The sequence below is a fragment of the Archocentrus centrarchus genome, chromosome 3 (assembly GCF_007364275.1).
Source record: "Archocentrus centrarchus isolate MPI-CPG fArcCen1 chromosome 3, fArcCen1, whole genome shotgun sequence".
NCBI lineage: Eukaryota > Metazoa > Chordata > Actinopteri > Cichliformes > Cichlidae > Archocentrus > Archocentrus centrarchus.
The window spans coordinates 22407607-22427781 of NC_044348.1; the positions used below are offsets into that span (position 1 = coordinate 22407607).

The 20175-nt window shown below is 40.1% G+C and overlaps 1 protein-coding gene across 1 annotated transcript in view; it reads right to left on the reverse strand.

Moving 5' to 3' along the window:
- ush2a (Usher syndrome 2A (autosomal recessive, mild)) overlaps positions 1–20175 on the reverse strand; it is a 233943-nt gene that overhangs the window by 81175 nt on the left and 132593 nt on the right. The window contains 8 exon segments of the mRNA XM_030720976.1: positions 3785–3994; positions 4232–4395; positions 4848–5003; positions 9511–9845; positions 13328–13416; positions 13522–13688; positions 13802–13971; positions 14143–14747. Coding sequence (XP_030576836.1) covers positions 3785–3994; positions 4232–4395; positions 4848–5003; positions 9511–9845; positions 13328–13416; positions 13522–13688; positions 13802–13971; positions 14143–14747 — 1896 coding nt within the window.

Here is a 20175-nt window from a genome sequence, read left to right on the forward strand (position 1 = left end):
AACATTCTTTCACAGTATTTAGACACACGTATTACAGCGTCAGTGACCCTATGGCCTTGGCGGAGGTTTGTGCTCTCTGAGTGCTTCTAGTTTTATTTATTTATTTTACACAAAAACCACACCACTAAAACTTTAAAATGTCCTAAAACAGTGCTGCATTTAAATTATCAGGCCAGGCTTGTAAACATCAGTGAAAGCAGCAAACTACTTAAAACTACATGTTTCTCAGTGTGAACATTTTAAGGAAGACATGTATTGCATTAATAGGGAACATTTTATAAATATCATATATGCTTCACAGTTTCATACAACCCAAGAGGTCTTTGTGTTGTGTGTGTTTGTGTGTGAGAGAGAGCGAGAGAGTGTCCATATACAGTAAGACAGGGTGACTGCAGCTTTGTTTTAGAGGCAGGGAGACCACCTGTGTGTGCATGTGTGCAGTATTGCGTGGATAATGCTGTCTAGCAGTAAATGAAATGTAGAGCAGTAGTCTGGGTTTAGATAAGTGCATTGGATGCAAATGAATTGGGTTAACTTGTCTTAGCTGAGTGCATTTTCACTAAGAATAACAGATTCTGTATGATCCCCTCACTCCCTCTTTCTCAGAATCTCTTCACTGCCTCTTTCTGTGTTGTGTTATTATATGGTCTCTTTTTCACAATGTCTTCCATGTAATTCCCTTAACTCCTTAAATTCCCTTTTCCGAGAAATTCTCTTCCAGCACATCCACAGGGAACACTGATACTTAACCAAAACTCCTATGGTGATTAATAAAGGCTGGTAACCTACTGTACAGGAAATGGGTTAGAGAGAAGGATGAAAGAAAGGAGTGAATTACATAGAGAACAAGTGTTTCTATGAAAGAAACACTCACAGACGCAGTCCAAAAAAATCTAAAAATCAAGGGGACAAAAAGTTTTCTTCAAATGACGAGAGAAAAAGAGAGTGAGAAAAAAGTGAGAAAGCAAATCAAAAACAGAGGAATCTGATATGAGAGACAGGTTGTGTGTGAGAGGGCCAATCATATAGACTCCATCTATTTTTCTAAGTAAAAATGCACTCGGCTATGAGAAGTTAATCCCATTCATTTACTGCCAAAGCACTTACCTCAGCCCAGCCTACAGTTCTACATTTCATTTACTGCAGGATGGCATTATCAACGCAATAGTGAACACAGGCCCTCTTTTACTCATACACACACAGACACGCACACACTTTGCCAATTAGTTCTGATGTTGGCATTGCCCTATAGATTGCAGGCCGTGTTAAGATGGTTGGTAGGGCTGAGCTGCATTAGTTAAAATATATTAGACCTCCTTGGTGTGTGTGTGTGTGTTTGTGTGTGTGTGTGTGCGCTTGCACTCTTATGGCTGTAAAATAATGAAATTACCTCCGGAGCCCCCTCAGTTAAACGAGCCATGCTTTGCCTTTAGCACCTAATGATTTTCTAATGTTTTTAATGCACTTTTTATTATACTGCTCAGATTAGAGAGAAAGAAAGAGGCTTCTGACATATGATTATAGTGAGAAAGGAAGAGATGTGTGAGGAAGGAAAAAGAAACAGAAAGATTTTCAAGAGAGAAGTGAGGATGGAAATAAAACTACAGACAGTAGTAAATGGCCTCTGACATATGATTACATAGTGATTTGATAGATAGCTCTTGAATGCTAAGAGATTGGGCTGAAAGTTGAAGAGGAAATGGAGAGAAAAGTAGTGATGACAGCTGGATAGCTTGAGCAATTCATGGCTAAAGATATTAAAAGCTGACCCTGATTGAAAAGAAAAATACCAGAAGATCCAAGAACTGATATAATCATATTCCACTTAATACCCTCTCTCAAAGTTCCAGATTTTACATCCTGATAAGGTGTCCCAGTTGTTCATTTTACAAATATTAACAGATTATGCAGACAGCTAAAGCTCTGGGAGCAGATGACCCTGTATTTGAGAGTATTGTGTTGTAATGATGTCAATCAAAGTTCTGGTGGCTCTGGTTTTCTATTTAGACATAAAGGAATTATAGCATTTTTATTAATGATATAATGTATGGCTACAACTCAAGATCAACTGTTTTCTGTAGATCTGAAGTGAAAATCAAAGGTAGGAGAACAGAATGTCATTATACAGAATGTACAAAGAGTTTGTGTTGTGCATGAAAGCACTCGCATAGCTTAGTGCAACTTAAAAGACTGAGGTGAACCTTGCTCACTCACACTCATTATTTTAATGATCAAATAAGTACAGAATTTTAGTATAAAAAAAGCTTAAGGTTTGAGACTACAAAGTTAGTCCAAAAGTCTAAATCCTGAACAATAAATAGGAGCTGGTTAGTTCTAACCTCTGTAAACTGACCTTTCACCTAGCTCTTGTGAATTATGAATATGTGAAAAACTGGTAATTGTATTTTAAAGCACAGTAGTTTTAACTTGCAAAAAATAGCAGCTATATTTTCTTCACAGGTAGAACACAGCTTGTGTGTATAGAGAGTGTGTGTAGTTTGTGTGTGTCTGCAGTTTGCTTATGGTGCAAACAAATATTTTACAACACCTTAAATCTGCCTCACAGACACTTTATATTGATTTCATGCCTGACTACATGATGTGTTTAACATCTCCTGTGAAGAACAGTGATGCAGAGAAATTCATGTTAACCCAGAAACAACTCTTATGTGTGCTGAACTGAAGTAATGTACAGCACAGTGAAAAAGTTTTCTCTACACAGTCCTTTGAAAAACCTTTACTGCTTCCACAGGAATTAAGAGGGGAAGTAGCACCCAGGTGCTGTTAATCAAATTCTCTTGCCTAATTGGTCATCAGCAAGTGTGACCACCTCTGTGAAAGAAACACTTTTGGCAGCATTCAGGTGTGTATTAACACAACCCCACAATCCTCCCAGCAGTGGAAGTCTCCACAAATTCACTCCAAGATCAGCGCAACAGTCAGAGAAATTGCAAAAAACCCAAGTGCAACATCTCAGACTCTGAAGTCCTCAGGCTGAACAAGTATGACTTGCTTGAGAGGTTTCCAGGAGAAAGTCTCTTCTCTCTAAAAAGAACATGGCAGCATGGTTTGGGATTGCAAAGCTCCACTGAACAAACTGCAAGACTTCTGGAACAATCTTTTATGTACAGATTAGATCAATGTGGAGATCTTCCGCCATATTGTAGAGTGCTATGTTTGGCCAAACAAACACCACCCAACATCTTGTACCAATTCTCAAGCACAGTGGGGCGAAGGGGTGATGATTTGGGCTTGTTTTGCTGCCACAGGACTTGGGCACCTTGCAGTCATTTATTTGACTTTAAACTTTAAATACCAAAGTATTCTAGAGTCAATTTTGAAGCCATTGACCCAACAGCTAAAGCCAAACTGGCTTATGGAACAGAACAGCGATCCCAAGAACACCAAAACTACAACAGAATGGCTGAAAAGAGATTCAAGGTTTTGCAATGGCCCAGTCAAAGTCTACACCTCAACCTCAATGAAATGCCCACAAACCTCAATGAACTGTAGCAACACTAGACTGAAGAGGGGACCAAACTCTTCCAGAATGGTGCTGCTAATGGTGGATCTACAAGCTACTGAGTCATGGGGTGCACTTAGTTTTTCACAGGACTGCATAGAGTCCTATGAAAACTTTGTTTTCACATGACTCTACATGACACAGTTTATGTGTGTACATAGCTCAGAGGTGTGTACAGACCTCATATGCACACAATCACACTCTCAGAAGTACAAGAATTAAATGAGAAAAAAAAAAAATCGTAATGAAATATTCACATACTTCCATCTGCTGTGGTGACGTTAACTGCTGCCTTAGATGTATTATGAGCTCCGTTGAACACCTGTAATGAAACCAGATATGTGGTACTGGGCCAGAGGTCACTTATCACTGTAGATGTGATCTCAGGGGTGAAAGTCAAGATCAGACTCGGCTCTGGAGACTCCACTGTGAGAAAGAAATATTCCACCTCTCCTTGCAGGTCTTGTAGAGCTAAAAAACAAACAAACAAACAAACAAAAACAGACAGCAAGAGAAAGGGAAAAGAGCGAGGTTAGTCAAAATAAAAATATATTTTCAGTCTCCAGTTTCCCTTTTTGGTCCCTTTTTTTTTTTTTAAACAGAAAGGACAGCACAGACATCACACAATGAAAATGTGACCCTGTACAAGACACAATGAGTTTCAACACCTCTCCTTAACAGTGTGTAAAAGAAGAAGGTGAATCTTACACGGATGTGTCCAATTGACCTGTACAGCAGTGTGATTGACAGCGTAGGCAGACAAAGATGGAGGGTGGAGGGGAACCCCAGCCATGGTCACTGCTGTAACGATCTCTCCTGAGGTGTTGCCCACATCATTGTAAACCACTAACTGGTACTGGTAACGGGTGAATCTGTACAGAGACAGCATCACTTTTTATAGTGCACGCACTGGTTTAAACTGGAAGTCAACCATATACTGGTGGAACTAAGAAAAATAGGTTACGCTTTTAGTTGTGCTAAAAACGTAACGTCTATTTCCTCTAGCATCAATGAAAAAATCCTGCCAAATGAAAAGTGCTGACACACTCAAAAGTTTGTCAGTTTACTCCTTGAATAAAGCACAGTGGAGACATAAACCCAGAGCTGTTTAGCAAGCACGGTGAAAAAAAGTGCTTCCACCAAGTGCCAAACTGAGATTAGGGGACGCTGTATGAAAAACAATTTAATTCTTTGGGATATTTGCTTAATGTATCTTTGAGCGGTATTAAAAGATCGGCATCAGCAGCAGCTCGCCGATCGGCTCTGCACACACGGTTTGCTGCAGCGCTGCCGTTTGCTCTAGAGCTCATTTCAGTAATCTCACCTGCTTAGGCCTTTATCTTGGTAGAACAATTTGGTGCCGGAGTAAACATGGAGCCAGCGATGGAGATCTTCGGAGGGGGGTGGGGACATGGCTGTTAATGTGGGAACTGTGGTGATGGCCAGGGGCTGGTGGGTTTTACGTCTGAGCAACTTGTATCTGAAGGGGAAATTTAAATAAAAGAGAAAAAAAAAAACACACACACACGGTTGGATATTTAGGAATCCATTAAGTCCAACATCAACTAATATGAGCATACATACACTTACTGCACCCACCGTACACACATGCCTGCACGCGGATGCATGTAGACACACACTTACATGCACATTTTCAACTGCTTCTTATTCTTATCACTCATTTCCTCCTCTTCTGTTGTTTTTTCATCATCTATATTCTTCTGCTTTCACTGTATCTCATCCTTCCCTTGCTACACCCCTCCACGCGTTGTTTTTTTTCTGCGGGGGTTTGTGTTTTCCTCTCCCTACAGTGATGCTAATTTCTGCTGTAATCAGAAGAGAAGGGCTTAATGCCGCCTTTTAACCAACCCACTTAGACAAACACACAGAGCTGAGCAGAGCAGAACAGAGAGACAGGCTCATGCATTTTAATCACCCACTAGGAAAATGGACCTTTATTTTAGGCCTAATCACTGACAGACTAGAACAGGACAGAACAAAATGAACCAGCATGTGCATTAGGACTGAGAAAACACTGATTAAAAAATGCACAACACTTAGCTCATTACCAGGACACTCGTGTTAGCAGCTTGTTAACGTGTTGCTATCTGCTTGTTTGCTGAAGTTTTTCAGCAGCAACTGAACATCGCCACAGTTTGTCTCTCATTATCGACATGCTGATTTTACTTGTTATAGTTTGGTTTCCAATGTTGGGTCAAAGCTAATGAATAAAAACACAGGGGTGAGTCAGATTATGTAAAGATAATGGTGGTTACACCACATGTTAGTGCCACAAAATTTGTATTGTACTGTATTCTTGGATGAGTGTGTGTACAGAGCAATTTAAAAACTTTTTTTCTTAATTTCTGTCCACTTGGTTACAGTCTGACAAAGATCAGAAAGTAACTGGTTTGGCCCTATGCATTTTGAAGTAAGTTGTGTGCGACTGATTCATAGCAGATATGACAGACTGATTAAATGTTAAATATTTTTCCATCAAGTACTTTTAAAGAGGGTGGCACAGTAGTGCATTGGTCAGCACTGTTGATTCCATACGACAGAAAGGTTTTCAACCTTGTACCTGTGTGGGTTCGCTCTGGGGAGTCTGGCATTCACCCACAGTACAAACACATGCCTAGTAGGTTAATTGGTGACTGTAAATTGGCCGTGAATATGAGAGTGAAAAGTTGTCTGTCTCTCTCTGTGTTAGCCCTGTAATAGACTGACAATCTGTCCAAAGTATACCCCGCCTCTTGCCCTGTGACAGCTGGGAGGGATGGGCTCCAGGCCCCCATGACCTTGAACTGGACAAGTGGTTAACAAAATACAAGGATAGTTATATACTTTTACAGACTGACGGTGAAATTGCGGTGTTTACACGATGCCCAAATCTCCTGCACGTAATACTGAAACTCAATAGTAGCATGTTAACTAATTACATCACTGACAAAAATTATGTGATTACAACAAGTCAACTGTCAATACTCCGACACTGTCTTAGGAGTGTAACGGGTCTTAAAACTGAGACCAAATCATCAATACAAGCGTCTATGGACTTCTGTCATGGTGATAGTGTCACACGTTTGATAACCTGCATAACCATTCTCACTACTTCCTACGTAGGAGAGCTATTGTAACGACTGATTTCAGTAAACACAGATATTTACGTGCAGATGTCACAGTTTTTACTGCTGTTGACTGGACTATTGCTACAAAGCAGTCATCATATTGCTCAGGTGGAATCTCACCTTCTAATTTCTGTATGTTTATTAAAGAAGAAGGTCCATGCACAATTAAAAATGATCTGATTTGTTACTAATGACAAATGGGTTTCATAATCTCAATAGTAAAAGCAATAGTTCTCTAATGTGTTTAAATTACTTTTATACATCTGCTGCTGCTGTTTGTAATGCTTTTTTGTAACAACTATATAATGACTTAGATGAGTAATTTGGTTCAAAGTCTCTTCTTCTCAATGGTGTGGCCAATGAATGTTTTTTTTTTTTCTTTTTTACTTATCTTTTGGAAATCTACACAAAGTCCAGAAAAGTCCATCTGAACAACGCTCAGCATAATATCACTTAAATCAGCTTTAAACAATGATTATTTGATATATCTGAATAATATCACAATGATTATTGTGATATATCAAATTCAACATGCTGCTAACTTTATAATATTCCACCCATCAATCCATTCTCTTCTGCTTACCCTGTTCAGGGTAAAAACAAATTCCCACTTTTGAAAAGTTATTTCCTGTATATTGGAAAGGTTCAGATCACAGACTGAATAAGACTGAACAAGATGGTGTTGTAGAGCCCAGATGTGCCTGTAGCTCGGGAGGTAGAGCAGGTCATCTACTAATCAGAAGGTTGGTGGCTCGATCCCTGGCTATGCCAAAGTATCCTTGGGCAAGATATTGCATCTCTGATACATCCACTGGAGTGTGAATGTTAAATAGAAAGCACTTAGGTGTAGAAAGACATGTGTATGTGAATGGCTGAATAAGGTACAGGGGTTGGACAATGAAACTGAAACACCTGTCATTTTAGTGTGGGAGGTTTCATGGCTAAAGTGGACCAGCCTGGTGGCCAATCTTCATTAATTGCACATTGCACCAGTAAGAGCAGAGTGTGAAGGTCCAATTAGCAGGGTAAGAGCACAGTTTTGCTCAAAATATTGCAATGCACACAACATGGGTGACATACCAGAGTTCAAAAGAGGACAAATTGTTGGTGCACATCTTGCTGGCGCATCTATGACCAAGACAGCAAGTCTTTGTGATGTATCAAGAGCCACGGTATCCAGGGTAATGTCAGCATACCACCAAGAAGGACGAACCACATCCAACAGGATTAACTGTGGACGCAAGAGGAAGCTGTCTGAAAGGGATGTTCGGGTGCTAACCCGGATTGTATCCAAAAAACATAAAACCACGGCTGCCCAAATCACGGCAGAATTAAATGTGCACCTCAACTCTCCTGTTTCCACCAAACCTGTCCGTCGGGAGCTCCACAGGGTCAATATACACGGCCGGGCTGCTATAGCCAAACCTTTGGTCACTCGTGCCAATGCCAAACGTCGGTTTCAATGGTGCAAGGAGCGCAAATCTTGGGCTGTGGACAATGTGAAACATGTATTGTTCTCTGATGAGTCCACCTTTACTGTTTTCCCCACATCCGGGAGAGTTACGGTGTGGAGAAGCCCCAAAGAAGCGTACCACCCAGAGTGAAGCATGGGGGTGGATCAGTGATGATTTGGGCTGCCATATCATGGCATTCCCTTGGCCCAATACTTGTGCTAGATGTGCGCGTCACTGCCAAGGACTACCGAACCATTCTGGAGGACCATGTGCATCCAGTGGTTCAAACATTGTATCCTGAAGGCGGTGCCGTGTATCAGGATGACAATGCACCAATACACACAGCAAGACTGGTGAAAGATTGGTTTGATGAACATGAAAGTGAAGTTGAACATCTCCCATGGCCTGCACAGTCACCAGATCTAAATATTATTGAGCCACTTTGGGGTGTTTTGGAGGAGCGAGTCAGGAAATGTTTTCCTCCACCAGCATCACGTCGTGACCTGGCCATTCTTCTTGCAGGATAGTCCTGCAAGAAGAATGGCTTAAAATCCCTCTGACCACTGTGCAGGACTTGTATATGTCATTCCCAAGACGAATTGATGCTGTATTGGCTGCAAAAGGAGGCCCTACACCATACTAATAAATGATTGTGGTCTAAAACCAGGTGTTTCAGTTTCATTGTCCAACCCCTGTATGTTGAATAAAGCACTCACTGAACACAGATATATACACTTATATAGCGCTTTTCTTCTCTAAGGTGCATATATATAATTATATGTTAATTAGTCATGTGCTAATGTTGTACATAAAACAGTCATGTGCTAATGTTGGATATAGCAGAATATGTTGTTTGGCATTGGCAGAGAAGATTGAGCAAGTTTTTCATGGGCATAACCCATACACTCAACTCTACTGCTCAGCCCACAAAAGCATTTTCCTAACAAATGTGGCACCATTTAAGGGGAAATAAACAGGCTTTCCAACGGTATAAAATTTATTGCCAAGGAGCATTGTTACAACAAAGAAATAATCGACCAAAACACAAATTTCCTTGTATTTTGAGCTACGTTTATGTAGCCATACATAATTGTTGTAATCAATGATATAATGATAATCAAATTTTTTTACCAGAGCTAATCATTGTAAAAACAGTTATATTTATTTTGTATGTTTTTTTTTATTTATTGCCCACAAATAAATAATTATATAAACTGATATATGACCATTGGTTAAGAGAGAGTTCAAAGAGATGCTAAGAAAATAAGGGAATTTTGGGTGTGTTAGAACATCTTTGGATATCATTGTCCTGTAAGCATTAATGTAGACTTAACAAAGCAATATAAGACATAAATCTTTACTTTGCTAACACGGGTTAAAAAAAAAAAAAAAAAAAGCATGTTACCTTAGATTAGGTCCATTTGGCCTGCTCGGTGGTTGCCAGGAAATGGCCAGAAAAGATTCACTGACTGCCACTACTGACAGGGGTGAAAGGCCTTCAGGTTTTGTGGGTAATGTGGTAGCATTACTTGGTAGACTTTCTGTGCATCCTCCAATAAGTCCTCCACCCTCTGAGCACGCTAAAACAGTGACACCGTAATTTGTATACGGAACAAGGTCCGTTACAGTGATGTTCAGCTCAGAAGTATTGCTAGTGTTGAGGGGGATACGGGGTTCTGGGAGGCGGATCTCATAGCTGTGAATTACTCCATTAGGAATAAGCGGGGGTGACCATGTGACCTGCAACATAAACATGGTATATGGTATAAGTTTTGTGTTTCCCATTTAAAATCATGTATTCAAGTAAATCTGAGTGGTGTAGACAGACTTTGTTTAATCATTTCAAACTGTCCTGCTGCCCTAACTGCCTGAGCATTTAAATGTTCTTGGTATGAAGGTGGGGAAAAAAAAGCTTTTAGATGGATCAACTACAGGAAGTCATGGTGTAGTGTGTGTGTGTGTGTGTGTGTGTTTAGGTATGTGTGCTTGCAGTGTGTGCTCATGCAAGATGTGGACATCAGAGTGTGAATGAATGCATGTGTCTTCAGGTGTGACACTAGTCACCTGGGTAAGTGAGCGAACAGTATTTGGGTGGTCACTGTGTGTGCATTGAACTGTCATGTGGGGAAAGATAACCTGACTTTGACTTGAGCAGAAGATGTCTTTCATCACATTTAAAACAGGGTACACAGAGACGCGCGCACGTGCACAAACACCATGCTAAAATAATGAAAGCAGCTCGTAATGGAATTGCTGCATGCAAAAACAAAAGCCTGCTGCTGTTGAGCAGTGCATCTGATTTGGAAACAGTTCAGTCTGTCAGCATTTCAGGGTGAGGAAGAAAGTAACTGGCACACACACAAATGGTAATACACGCACATATACTTACAAAACACACATAAATGTAATGCTAAATTACAGCTTTCTTTAGAATGTTATTTTGTTGATGCATCCACATATAAACACAACCAAACTGCATACACATACACACACACGTACATGTGTGAATTTATGTACTGTGCAATCTAAAACACTTACATATACGAACTGTCATGTACAATAACTGATCAGTTCAGAGCTGGCTGAGACTTATGAGCTTAGGTGATTAAGTGGTCACTGTTGATGAGAATATTATGAATGAATGTCAAGAATAATTATTTCTCATGGAACCTTGATGTTCATTTACCAAGTGACACTGTGAGGTGATACAGGACACACACACACACACACACATATGGGCAGGGTCATTTTGAGTTAGGTAGCTCATTTCCCAAAGTGCGTGTTGGGTGTGCTTTGTGGTGGAAGTCATTTACAGATTGAATAGCTTGATGTAATCTGGAGATGGTGAAGACAGCAGAGACCCTGGGCTGACATGGAGCAATGGGGCTAAGGCCAGTACAGGATATGTGTGTATGTGTATGCTTTTGTGTATATAAGTGGGAAAGAGACCTATGATACAGTTGGGAGTGAGAGAGTTTAAGGACATGGTGTATGTGTGTTTGTGCACCTATAGTATTACATTCAGTAAAAAGTCAATGTCAATGAGAAAGTGCAGTGCATAATAGAATTTGCTTACAGATGTAACAACACTGTTATGCATCATCTTCAGCATAATTGACTATCCACAAATGCAAACTATCTTCGCAAAGATAATTAGTGTGATAATGAAAAACTAATTACACATACAGTCGTGTGAAAAAGAATGTTTTCACATTACTCTATACAGTGCTGTGAAAAATTGAATACATATGATTCAATAGCTTGTAGAGCCACCTTAGCAGCAATAAATTGAAGCAATTGTTGTCTTTCTGACTTGATTAGTCTCTCACATTATTGGCAATTTTGGCCCATTCCTCTTTACGTTGCTTTGTGGGCATTTGTTTATGCACAGCTCTCTTAAGGGCCGCCACAGCATTTCAGATTGAGATCTGGACTTTGACTAACTGAGGCCTGTAGAGTCTGAGATGTTGCTCTTGGGTATTTTTATTGGCAGTTAATGTTAACTTCTGATTAAGTTACAGCTTCAGTTAATGTTCACGCAAGATCAGAATTGGAATGGGAATATACAGTGCTTAAAAAGTTACTTGACCACCACCCAATGAAAGGTTTATGCCACAGCTTCCCTAAATTAATAGTACTGGTAATTACCAAAATATTTTTTTATATTTCTGTAATGGTTAATCTAACAGTATGTGCAAGCACTTTAATCAAAATTACATTTTTAATGCTTTTACAATGTTTTATAAAAAAGCAGACAAACAGTAAAGCACATTTTTATTTTTGATTAAGATGCCAAATTACAGTTACTTGCATTCCTGAACAGAAAAATTTGTTTTAGTGGTTGAATGTTGATTGATGCTTGATTAATTTTCTGACCTCTCAAAGGACTCCACTGTGCCAGCTCAAATTTGGATATTAAAAAATGTGAATTCAGTTTGTTATTTGTGTAATAGTAACAATATAATTTTTAGTTTTAAACAAGTTTTTAAATGATTTCTAAAATATTTATGTTTTCTTGTTATTATTACAACAGATGGTCTAATAAATTAATAAACCTTCATAACCAGAAGAGACTCGACATCTGTATTTTGACAGATGTCGAGTTAAAAGTTGCCTTTGTGCATACAAGAAAAATCTCATTTATATCTGTGATCTCATTTGGTTTTAGGAATACTCAAATACAAAACCTGCAAAACAACAACAAATGTGTTGATCTTCATCACTCATATTACACTCACGTCAGAGTCTGAGAGTGACTGAAATGCAACTTCAAGATCAGTAAAGGCGAGAGTAACAACTGACTCTGGTTGTGCTTTGAGATCCTGACCAAAGAATCACTACTTAAAAGAAACACTTTAGAAACAAGAAAATTAAAAAGAAAACATAACATACAGTAGCTTCTTCTCCACGAGGGAGAACGATACAATGTAGAAAAGAAAAAGAAACAATTTGAAGAATGAAGATACTCAAAATCCTCCTTTTAGCTGTCAAGGTCAATTGGTATCCAGGAAGCGGCCTGCCTGTCTGTCCAATTAGCAACAACCAGGAAGGAACGCTTTCCTTCTAAGACCTGTGACCCCTAAAGCTGTGCTGCGGCAGAGATGACAGGGGTGGTTCTGAAATGATGACAGGCATTAGCATTTTTCTGCAGTTTGCACTAGTGTAAGGCTGTGAGTGCAAGGGTGTATGCGTCTCTCTGTGTTGGCATGCATGCAATATTGTTTCAGTAGCTTTCATTGATAGGCCTTGATGTGAGATTAGTCAGTGGCAGAATTTAACTCTGGTCCCTCCTTCAAAATGGCCGACAGGAAGGAAGCTGCCTCAGACAGGGTCACAGCCCCTCCCATTTCTGAAGGGGACCTTGAGTTGAATGTTTTTCTTTCTCATTAAATCCGAAAAGGGAAAGACGGAAGAATCAGTGTGACATTGCTTTGTCTTTTCCACGCTGTCAAACCTAGGGTAACTGAAGAGATTCTCAATGACGCTGAATATTTCTTTGAAACATAAACACTATAAATTCTAAAAGCACATTCTATGATTCTGACACCTTCTATCAGCTGAATGTATTAAGAGACATTGTAATTCAGTATCAGTAGCGCCATGCCTGATTTGGATAATAACTGTGTGCTGTGGGCCATATTTCAGAGCTCCTGTTCTCTCATAATAGATCCAAAAGATTTTGGTGAAACTGTGAGGGACCAGTTAAAAAAAGTTGCCCTTACTTGAAGGGATTCCGGCCTCAAGACCTTTACCCTTGGTGGACTGAGGCCAGCAGGTCGAGAAGGTCTGGTGGTAATACTGACCCAGGGCCCTGTAACAACAAAGAATTTTTTTGTGTAAATTAAAAGCTGTAGCACTAGACTCATCTTGGGCAGACTGAATTTATTGTCACTCAAGTCTGTTATCATGGCTTTACCTGTGGTGTTGCCAGCCTGATTATGGAGCACAAGTCGATACTGGTAAGTAGTCCAAGGACTGAGCGCTGACGAAGAGTCCAGGAAGGAAAGAGGGGTAGGATTGGGCAGAATATGCCCCACTGTGGAGATTTGTTTGGTCCCAGCAACTCTGCGCTCAATCACCCACCTACAACCAGAAAATAATACAATGGAAAAAAAAAAAATAACAAAACATACTGAATTTTTAATATAGAATGGTCTGTCATATTTTTTTTTGGAGTTTATGTGATTGTGTCTTACCGTTCTAGTGGTCCATTACTCCGCTCTGGTGCGCCCCATGATAAGAGAACAGAGGTGGGTGTGTCTGAGTAAAGGTGAGGAGCAGGAACTCCTTCGGGTGGAGCTGGGAGGGTACGAATATGCTGAGACCTCTCTGACACTGCACAACCCGCATTAGTGCACGCTTCTACCTGGATGTTGTAAAGCAAATTTTGTAACATCACAATGTGTTGCGATTGTAGGGTTATCAGTTTAAGAAAGAGAATTTCAATTTGTAATCCTGACACTTTTACTGCTATGCTATATTACATATAAAACATCATAAAGCTATAATCTACTAAAATTTTACTAAAATCTAGTACCTGTAAGCTGTAGGCCTGGTAGGGAAGTAGACTGAGAAAGGTGTAGTTGGTGATATTCCCTGGAACAGTGACTGAAAGAGGTGTTGATCTTGAAGCTGCACTTAAAGAACTGGAGGTGGTGCTAGAGAAAGGACCATCTTCTATAAAACGTTCAGTATTATAGCTTACTGCACTGTACTCTGGTGTCAGTGAGAGGCTGGCAGTTACACTGGTGATATCAGGTTCACTGGGGTGGAATAAGACGGAACTGGTGCCTTGGCTCGCATCATCAACATGAGTAGATTCAGTCTGGTTCTCTACAGTGCCAGGTTTCAAGGTGGAGATGTGGCTTGAGTCTTGAGTAGTGGTCAGACTGGTCAATGGTCTGAGGTTATGACCTAAGTGTAGATATGCACCTTTTGTGCTGGGAAGCAGACTTGGGTTAGGAGTCCACCTGGTGCTGGAGAATGAGCCCGGTTTATAATCTGAAGAAATGATCGAGCTGGAGTAAAGATAGAGGGTATAATTTGTGATAATTCCATTTGGTTGTGTAGGAGGAACCCAGGTAAATGATACACTATGAGGTTGAAGCCCTGTTACAGTTGGGGTGTCTACTGGTCCCGGACCTGCAAAGAGGGGGAAATGACAGATAAAAAAGAGGGGGAGTGGAAAAGAAAAGACAAGAGACCTTATAGAAGACTGCGAGAAAAGCAAGGAGGGGGGATTTGTTCAAAAGAATTATTTGATGAGTAACATCAAGAATGACATCAGAAGGACAAAGAGTGATTTTGCCATCCCTATCCAAGGGATTAACATGAAAATTCTCTTTCTCTCTCAATTTCCCCCAAGAGCAAACTAAGGTTGTATTTATGGATTTTGTGGTACTTGTGATTGCATGAATTTGATTCTGCATCTTTCAGTAGTGGGATATTTAGGTTGGAGTGGAGTGAAAAGAACATTCTAGCCTAACTTTCCACTGGCACAAAAAGAAATAATGAGCAATAATACAGATACAGAGATAAATCACTACATTATGACCACTCACGGATGAAGTGAACAATGTTGATTAGCTTGTAACAATAATGCATATCAAGATCTAAATGAACAGTGAGTGTTTGAGGGTAATGTGCTGGATGTGGTAGAAATGGGACGGTGTGAAGACTTTTATATGAACCAGTTTGTTATGACCAAACTACTGGGTTGTAACACTTCTCAAATGGCAAAACTTGTGGGGAAATTCCAGTCTGCTGTGGTATACTCACAGTGGTAGGATGAATGAGAAAAATAAATAAATAAATAAAACAATCAAACCTGCAACAGGCAGTGGGAGGACGCACTAGAACAAGTCTGATTCACAGTCGCTGCACCTCTCAACTTACAGGATTTAAAGGATCTGCTGCAATGCACCTTTACTCCTTTTCCAGTGCCACTTTCATGCACTGATGCATACACGTGCACAAGAAAAGTGTAGTGGTGGACAAACAAAGGAAGAAAGCCGTAGTGATAGATGTTGCAATACCAAAAGATGGCAACATCAAGAAGAAAGAACACGAAAAGCTCGATAAATACCGAGGGCTCAGAGAAGGAGCTAGAGAGGATGTGAAAGGTGAAGGTAACGGTGGTCCCCGTGGTAACCAGAACATTCGGGGCAGTGATACCCAAACTGGGAGAATGGCTCTAGCAGATTCCAGGAACAACATCCGAGATCTCTGTCCAGAAGAGCGTAGTTCTGGGAACAGCTAATATACTACACAGGAACCACAAGGGACAGGACCCTATATATAAGTGATATACTTTAGGTGTGGCCAATCTAAGTCTGTCTGTCTGAGTGAGAGACAACATTTATGTCCACTGTCATTCTCAATTAGTGGGATTGCTTTAAAGTCTTACACCAAAAACACAAAAGATCATATTAAAAATATCCAGGTAGAGAGGCACGCCAACAGCAAACATCTGCAGATGTCCATGGATGGACAAGAACCTACATAAGACTATTCAGAGCGACACTTCACACGTCACTCATTTGAAGGTAATGCCCCCCCCCCTCTCCTTACCAGGCATTTATATCCCACTGTACTGCCCTATAATAGACACACAAAGATACATGTCCATATACATAGACATGCGCTTCTTAACGCACACGGTAACTCACATGCCCACACCCACTGCGATGCAGTATAGCAGTAATGGTCCTGTGTGAAGGGCAAGCAGATCAAGGTGACTGAGCGGACTGAGGGAGCGTGCTGCGTCGCTAAGTGCTACCGCTAACCGCTAACGGCTTTCCCAGATGGCGGTGTGTATGTTTGTGTGTAAGGGAGAGACGGAGAGGGAGACTGAATGAAGATGAGAGGCTGAGAGTATGCAGGCATGACTGTATGAAAGATAAAGTGTGCAAGCATGTATATGTGTATGTCAGCATGCATGCAACCATGTAGATAACAGCTGTATAAGTACAGTATGTGCACACTAACTGAGAGGCCTTACTACCCACTGAGTGAAATGCCAGCTAACATCAAGTAACTGGACTGGGATGTCCCAGTTCTGATTAAAGTTCTAAAGATTTAAAATGTCTTTTAGAAAATACTTAAAGCTGACCTATTATGCTTTTCTTTCCTTGTTATTCAGGTGAACATATATACAAATCAGCTCTGTATGACATCAGTGAAAGGGGATATCCTTGACATGGCCATATACACACAGCTGTGGCTGTTAGTAGCAGCAGAGCCACCCACCTGCTGTTCAAACCTCCCGTTTGTAAGAAGGAGCCTATCAGAAGTAACAGGCTCCTTCTCACTCCTTGAGGGGAACTGGAGCTAAAACATCTTGTTTCAGACAGAAAATGACCTGCTGGTCTGGACCAAGGCCCGGTATAAGATAAATAAGGATGATTTTGAACTGAATCATTTAAAGCTACTCCACAAATTAAAATATAAAAATTAACATTAACATTTTGATTTCCATTGTGTTTCTTGTATTTTAAATAGAGCGATTTTCCTTGTACATATACAAACCAAGTGCTATTTTAGACCTTTTCATTGCTACTATTACAAGGTGTAGAAAGCAGGCAAAGCGTTTTAAAGAGTTCAACATTTTTTAAACATTTTTGTGATTGTGAATTTGGACCCTGTGATTTTTACATATATGAAATATTATGACACACACACTCATAAATGTAAATTTAGATTGCAGTTTTACAATCAAATTTATATTGTACTTTTAAATTGTATTACTGATTTGGTTGTTAGTTGTTAGCTTGCTATGATGCTGTTTCACCAGCACCTCATTGCTTAGTTTTGTTCCCTCCCATGCTACTTTACCTCATGTTTTGGAATGACAGTAAATCTTGAACACACAAACAAGTGAGACACAGACAAAGGCCCTTCCTTCACAAGTAAAAATGTGGTTGCACTGAGATGGCAGGTCTTTCTCTCTCTCTCTCTCACACACACACACACACACACACACACACACACTCTATCTCCCACACAAATAAACAACAGTATAAAAACAGTGATGTAAAGCTTGGCTGATTTTACAGATCACAAATGCTCCCAGCATCCCTCCTTCAGTCTGTTTCTCACTTCCTTCTTTCTCTCTTCCTTTCACTGACCATTCTCCTTCCCTCTCCCTCTTCCCCATCACCTCTCTCATTTCCTACTCTACCCCCCACTCATGCATTGTGTCTGGGTCTCTCTCTTTCTTCCTTGCTTCTTCTCTCTCTCTGGTCTCCCTGCTAAATAAACAATGCAGAAAGTTGACCTTTTGGGTTAACAGGTTTTTATGCTAGCTCTACTCAGCACTCACACTGATTCAATTACCACCAAAGGTCTACTGAACCCCACGAATAACCAAGAGCCCATCTCTCTGTCTGCCTATGTGTATGTATGCATGCTTTGCTGCATGCTTGCCTGTCTTTGCGGAGGGTTGGGGTATAAACCTACCTGTTTCTTGAATGTCTAATTAGACAGTCTGCATCTGCCTGTCCTTTTGACTATATTGTCCTCTTTCTTTTATCTTGTTTGATTAACATGTCTGTCTGTTCAAAGAACGGATGTGCAAAAATACAAACTGAAGATGCACAGAAAGGTAAATAAACAGAAATTTCTAAACTGCAAATAATCTTGCCACAAAACACAATCCAGTCACCTTGATCCAATCCCCATCAACTAACCAAAATAACCCCTGTTGTTACCCCATTCCTCCCTCAGTCCCTCTCTCCTCCCCTCCTCCCTACCACCCTTTTCTTTCTAAGTGTTGAGTGTTATTTAGGCTTTACTGGCGCGTGTAAAATTCTGCAATTTGAAGGGCTGTTAAGTTTTTCAATTGAAATTTTCATTTAAGATGCATGTGATGCTTTTTTCCATTTTATTTTTTCTTTTTTACTGACGCTTTACAGCTCTCTGGATAGAAAGGGAACGAGCGTTGAGGGAATGCGTACTTCCTTCTCTGGTTCCCTGACTCCTTATCCTTCATTCTCTCTCCCTCCCACTCACCCCTTCTGTCTTTCCATCTCTCATCCCACCCTTCCTCTAATCTCTTCATTCCCCATGCCTTTCCCCTCTTTCTTCCCCCTCTCCCTTCATACCTCTCTCCACACCTCCCACCATTGCTCCTCCTCTCTCCAGTAAAACACAGTAGCAGAAGGCTAAAACAGGAGTGCAGGGCCGCCAAGCCTTAAATCACATTTATAAGGATTTGGTTAGCATAGTAATAACACAATCAACTGACAAGGGCTTGGAGAGGGGGAGGGAGTGACGGGGGAGGGCTTGCGTATGTGTGTGTACTTGTGGGTGTGTCGATGTTATGTTGCTTCTTGTGTATGTTTGTGTGTTTGTGTGCAGCTAACGGTCAGTCCATGTATATTTAAGTGTGTACATTTGTGTGTATCCATGTGAAGAGAATAGGAAGGGTATTATTTTTAGTCTTGCAGAGGGTCCCATGCATGCTTGGGTTTGTGTGTGTGTGTGTGTGTGTGCGCGCGCGCATGTGTTTGTGGGCATGTGTGTATGTGGGTGACTGGGCTTTTGAAGGTGAATCGAGGCTCCTAGGAGTCATAATGAGGACAAATGCTGAGCTTTACTGTTATCAAGATGCTTACAACATGGTGTCAAAACGTGACAAGCAATACAGTGAGAATTTTTTTCACTGCAGTTCATATCTTTACTTTTTCTACAGATTATTTAAAGTCATTGCTGCCTTAGAATTCAATGAAGAGGCTGTGACAAGCCGGATGATACAAGACCAAGGTCACAAGCTTGATTTGTACCCATGACATCAACAGTATATGAGATGTGAAACCAACACAATACCTTTAACCTTTATCAATCATATGAAAACTTCAATATCTTTTCAGACGCTGATCACTGGAAGTGATTAATTTAATTTGCGCTAATCTTCTAATATATTCATATGGTACATAAAGAGAGTAAAAAAAGCTGCAAAATAATATCTGGCTTTTCAAACTAGAATGTTAAACTATGTTGATGGGTTATTCAAATCACTGGGAAATAATTCACTATAGAAATTCTATTAAAGTAGCATTCCCGCTGATTCTGACACCATATTTAAAAGAAAGCCAATCAAAAATCTGATCTAAATACAAGTTCAGGTGGCGAACACGTATTTATTCATTGGCTATCTTTTGATATGTAAAATTTAAAAAAGGATTGTGCTAACATTGCTTCAGTGTTTCCCTGGAAATGTGAACTGACCAAAATACAGGGGAATTAAGGTAGGATAATATTTTATTAATACCGCTGTTCAATAATTAAATAACATGAATTTTTGCGTTCTGCCATTACCCTTAACCTTATTCCTGTTGCTCTTTCTGCTTTACACTTCTTATCTCACTTTTTGATTAGGCTTACTTTCTATTAAACAGTGATTTAAAAAAAAAAAACTAATGTTGTTTGATGCTTTCTTTCTCACATGCACACTTTTACTTTCTAAGACTACTTGGCAAAGATCATTTTATTCAAATAGAGCTTTATTCATATCCTCACAATAACATTCTATAACACATTCACACACAGACGCACACACACTCTTAGATCA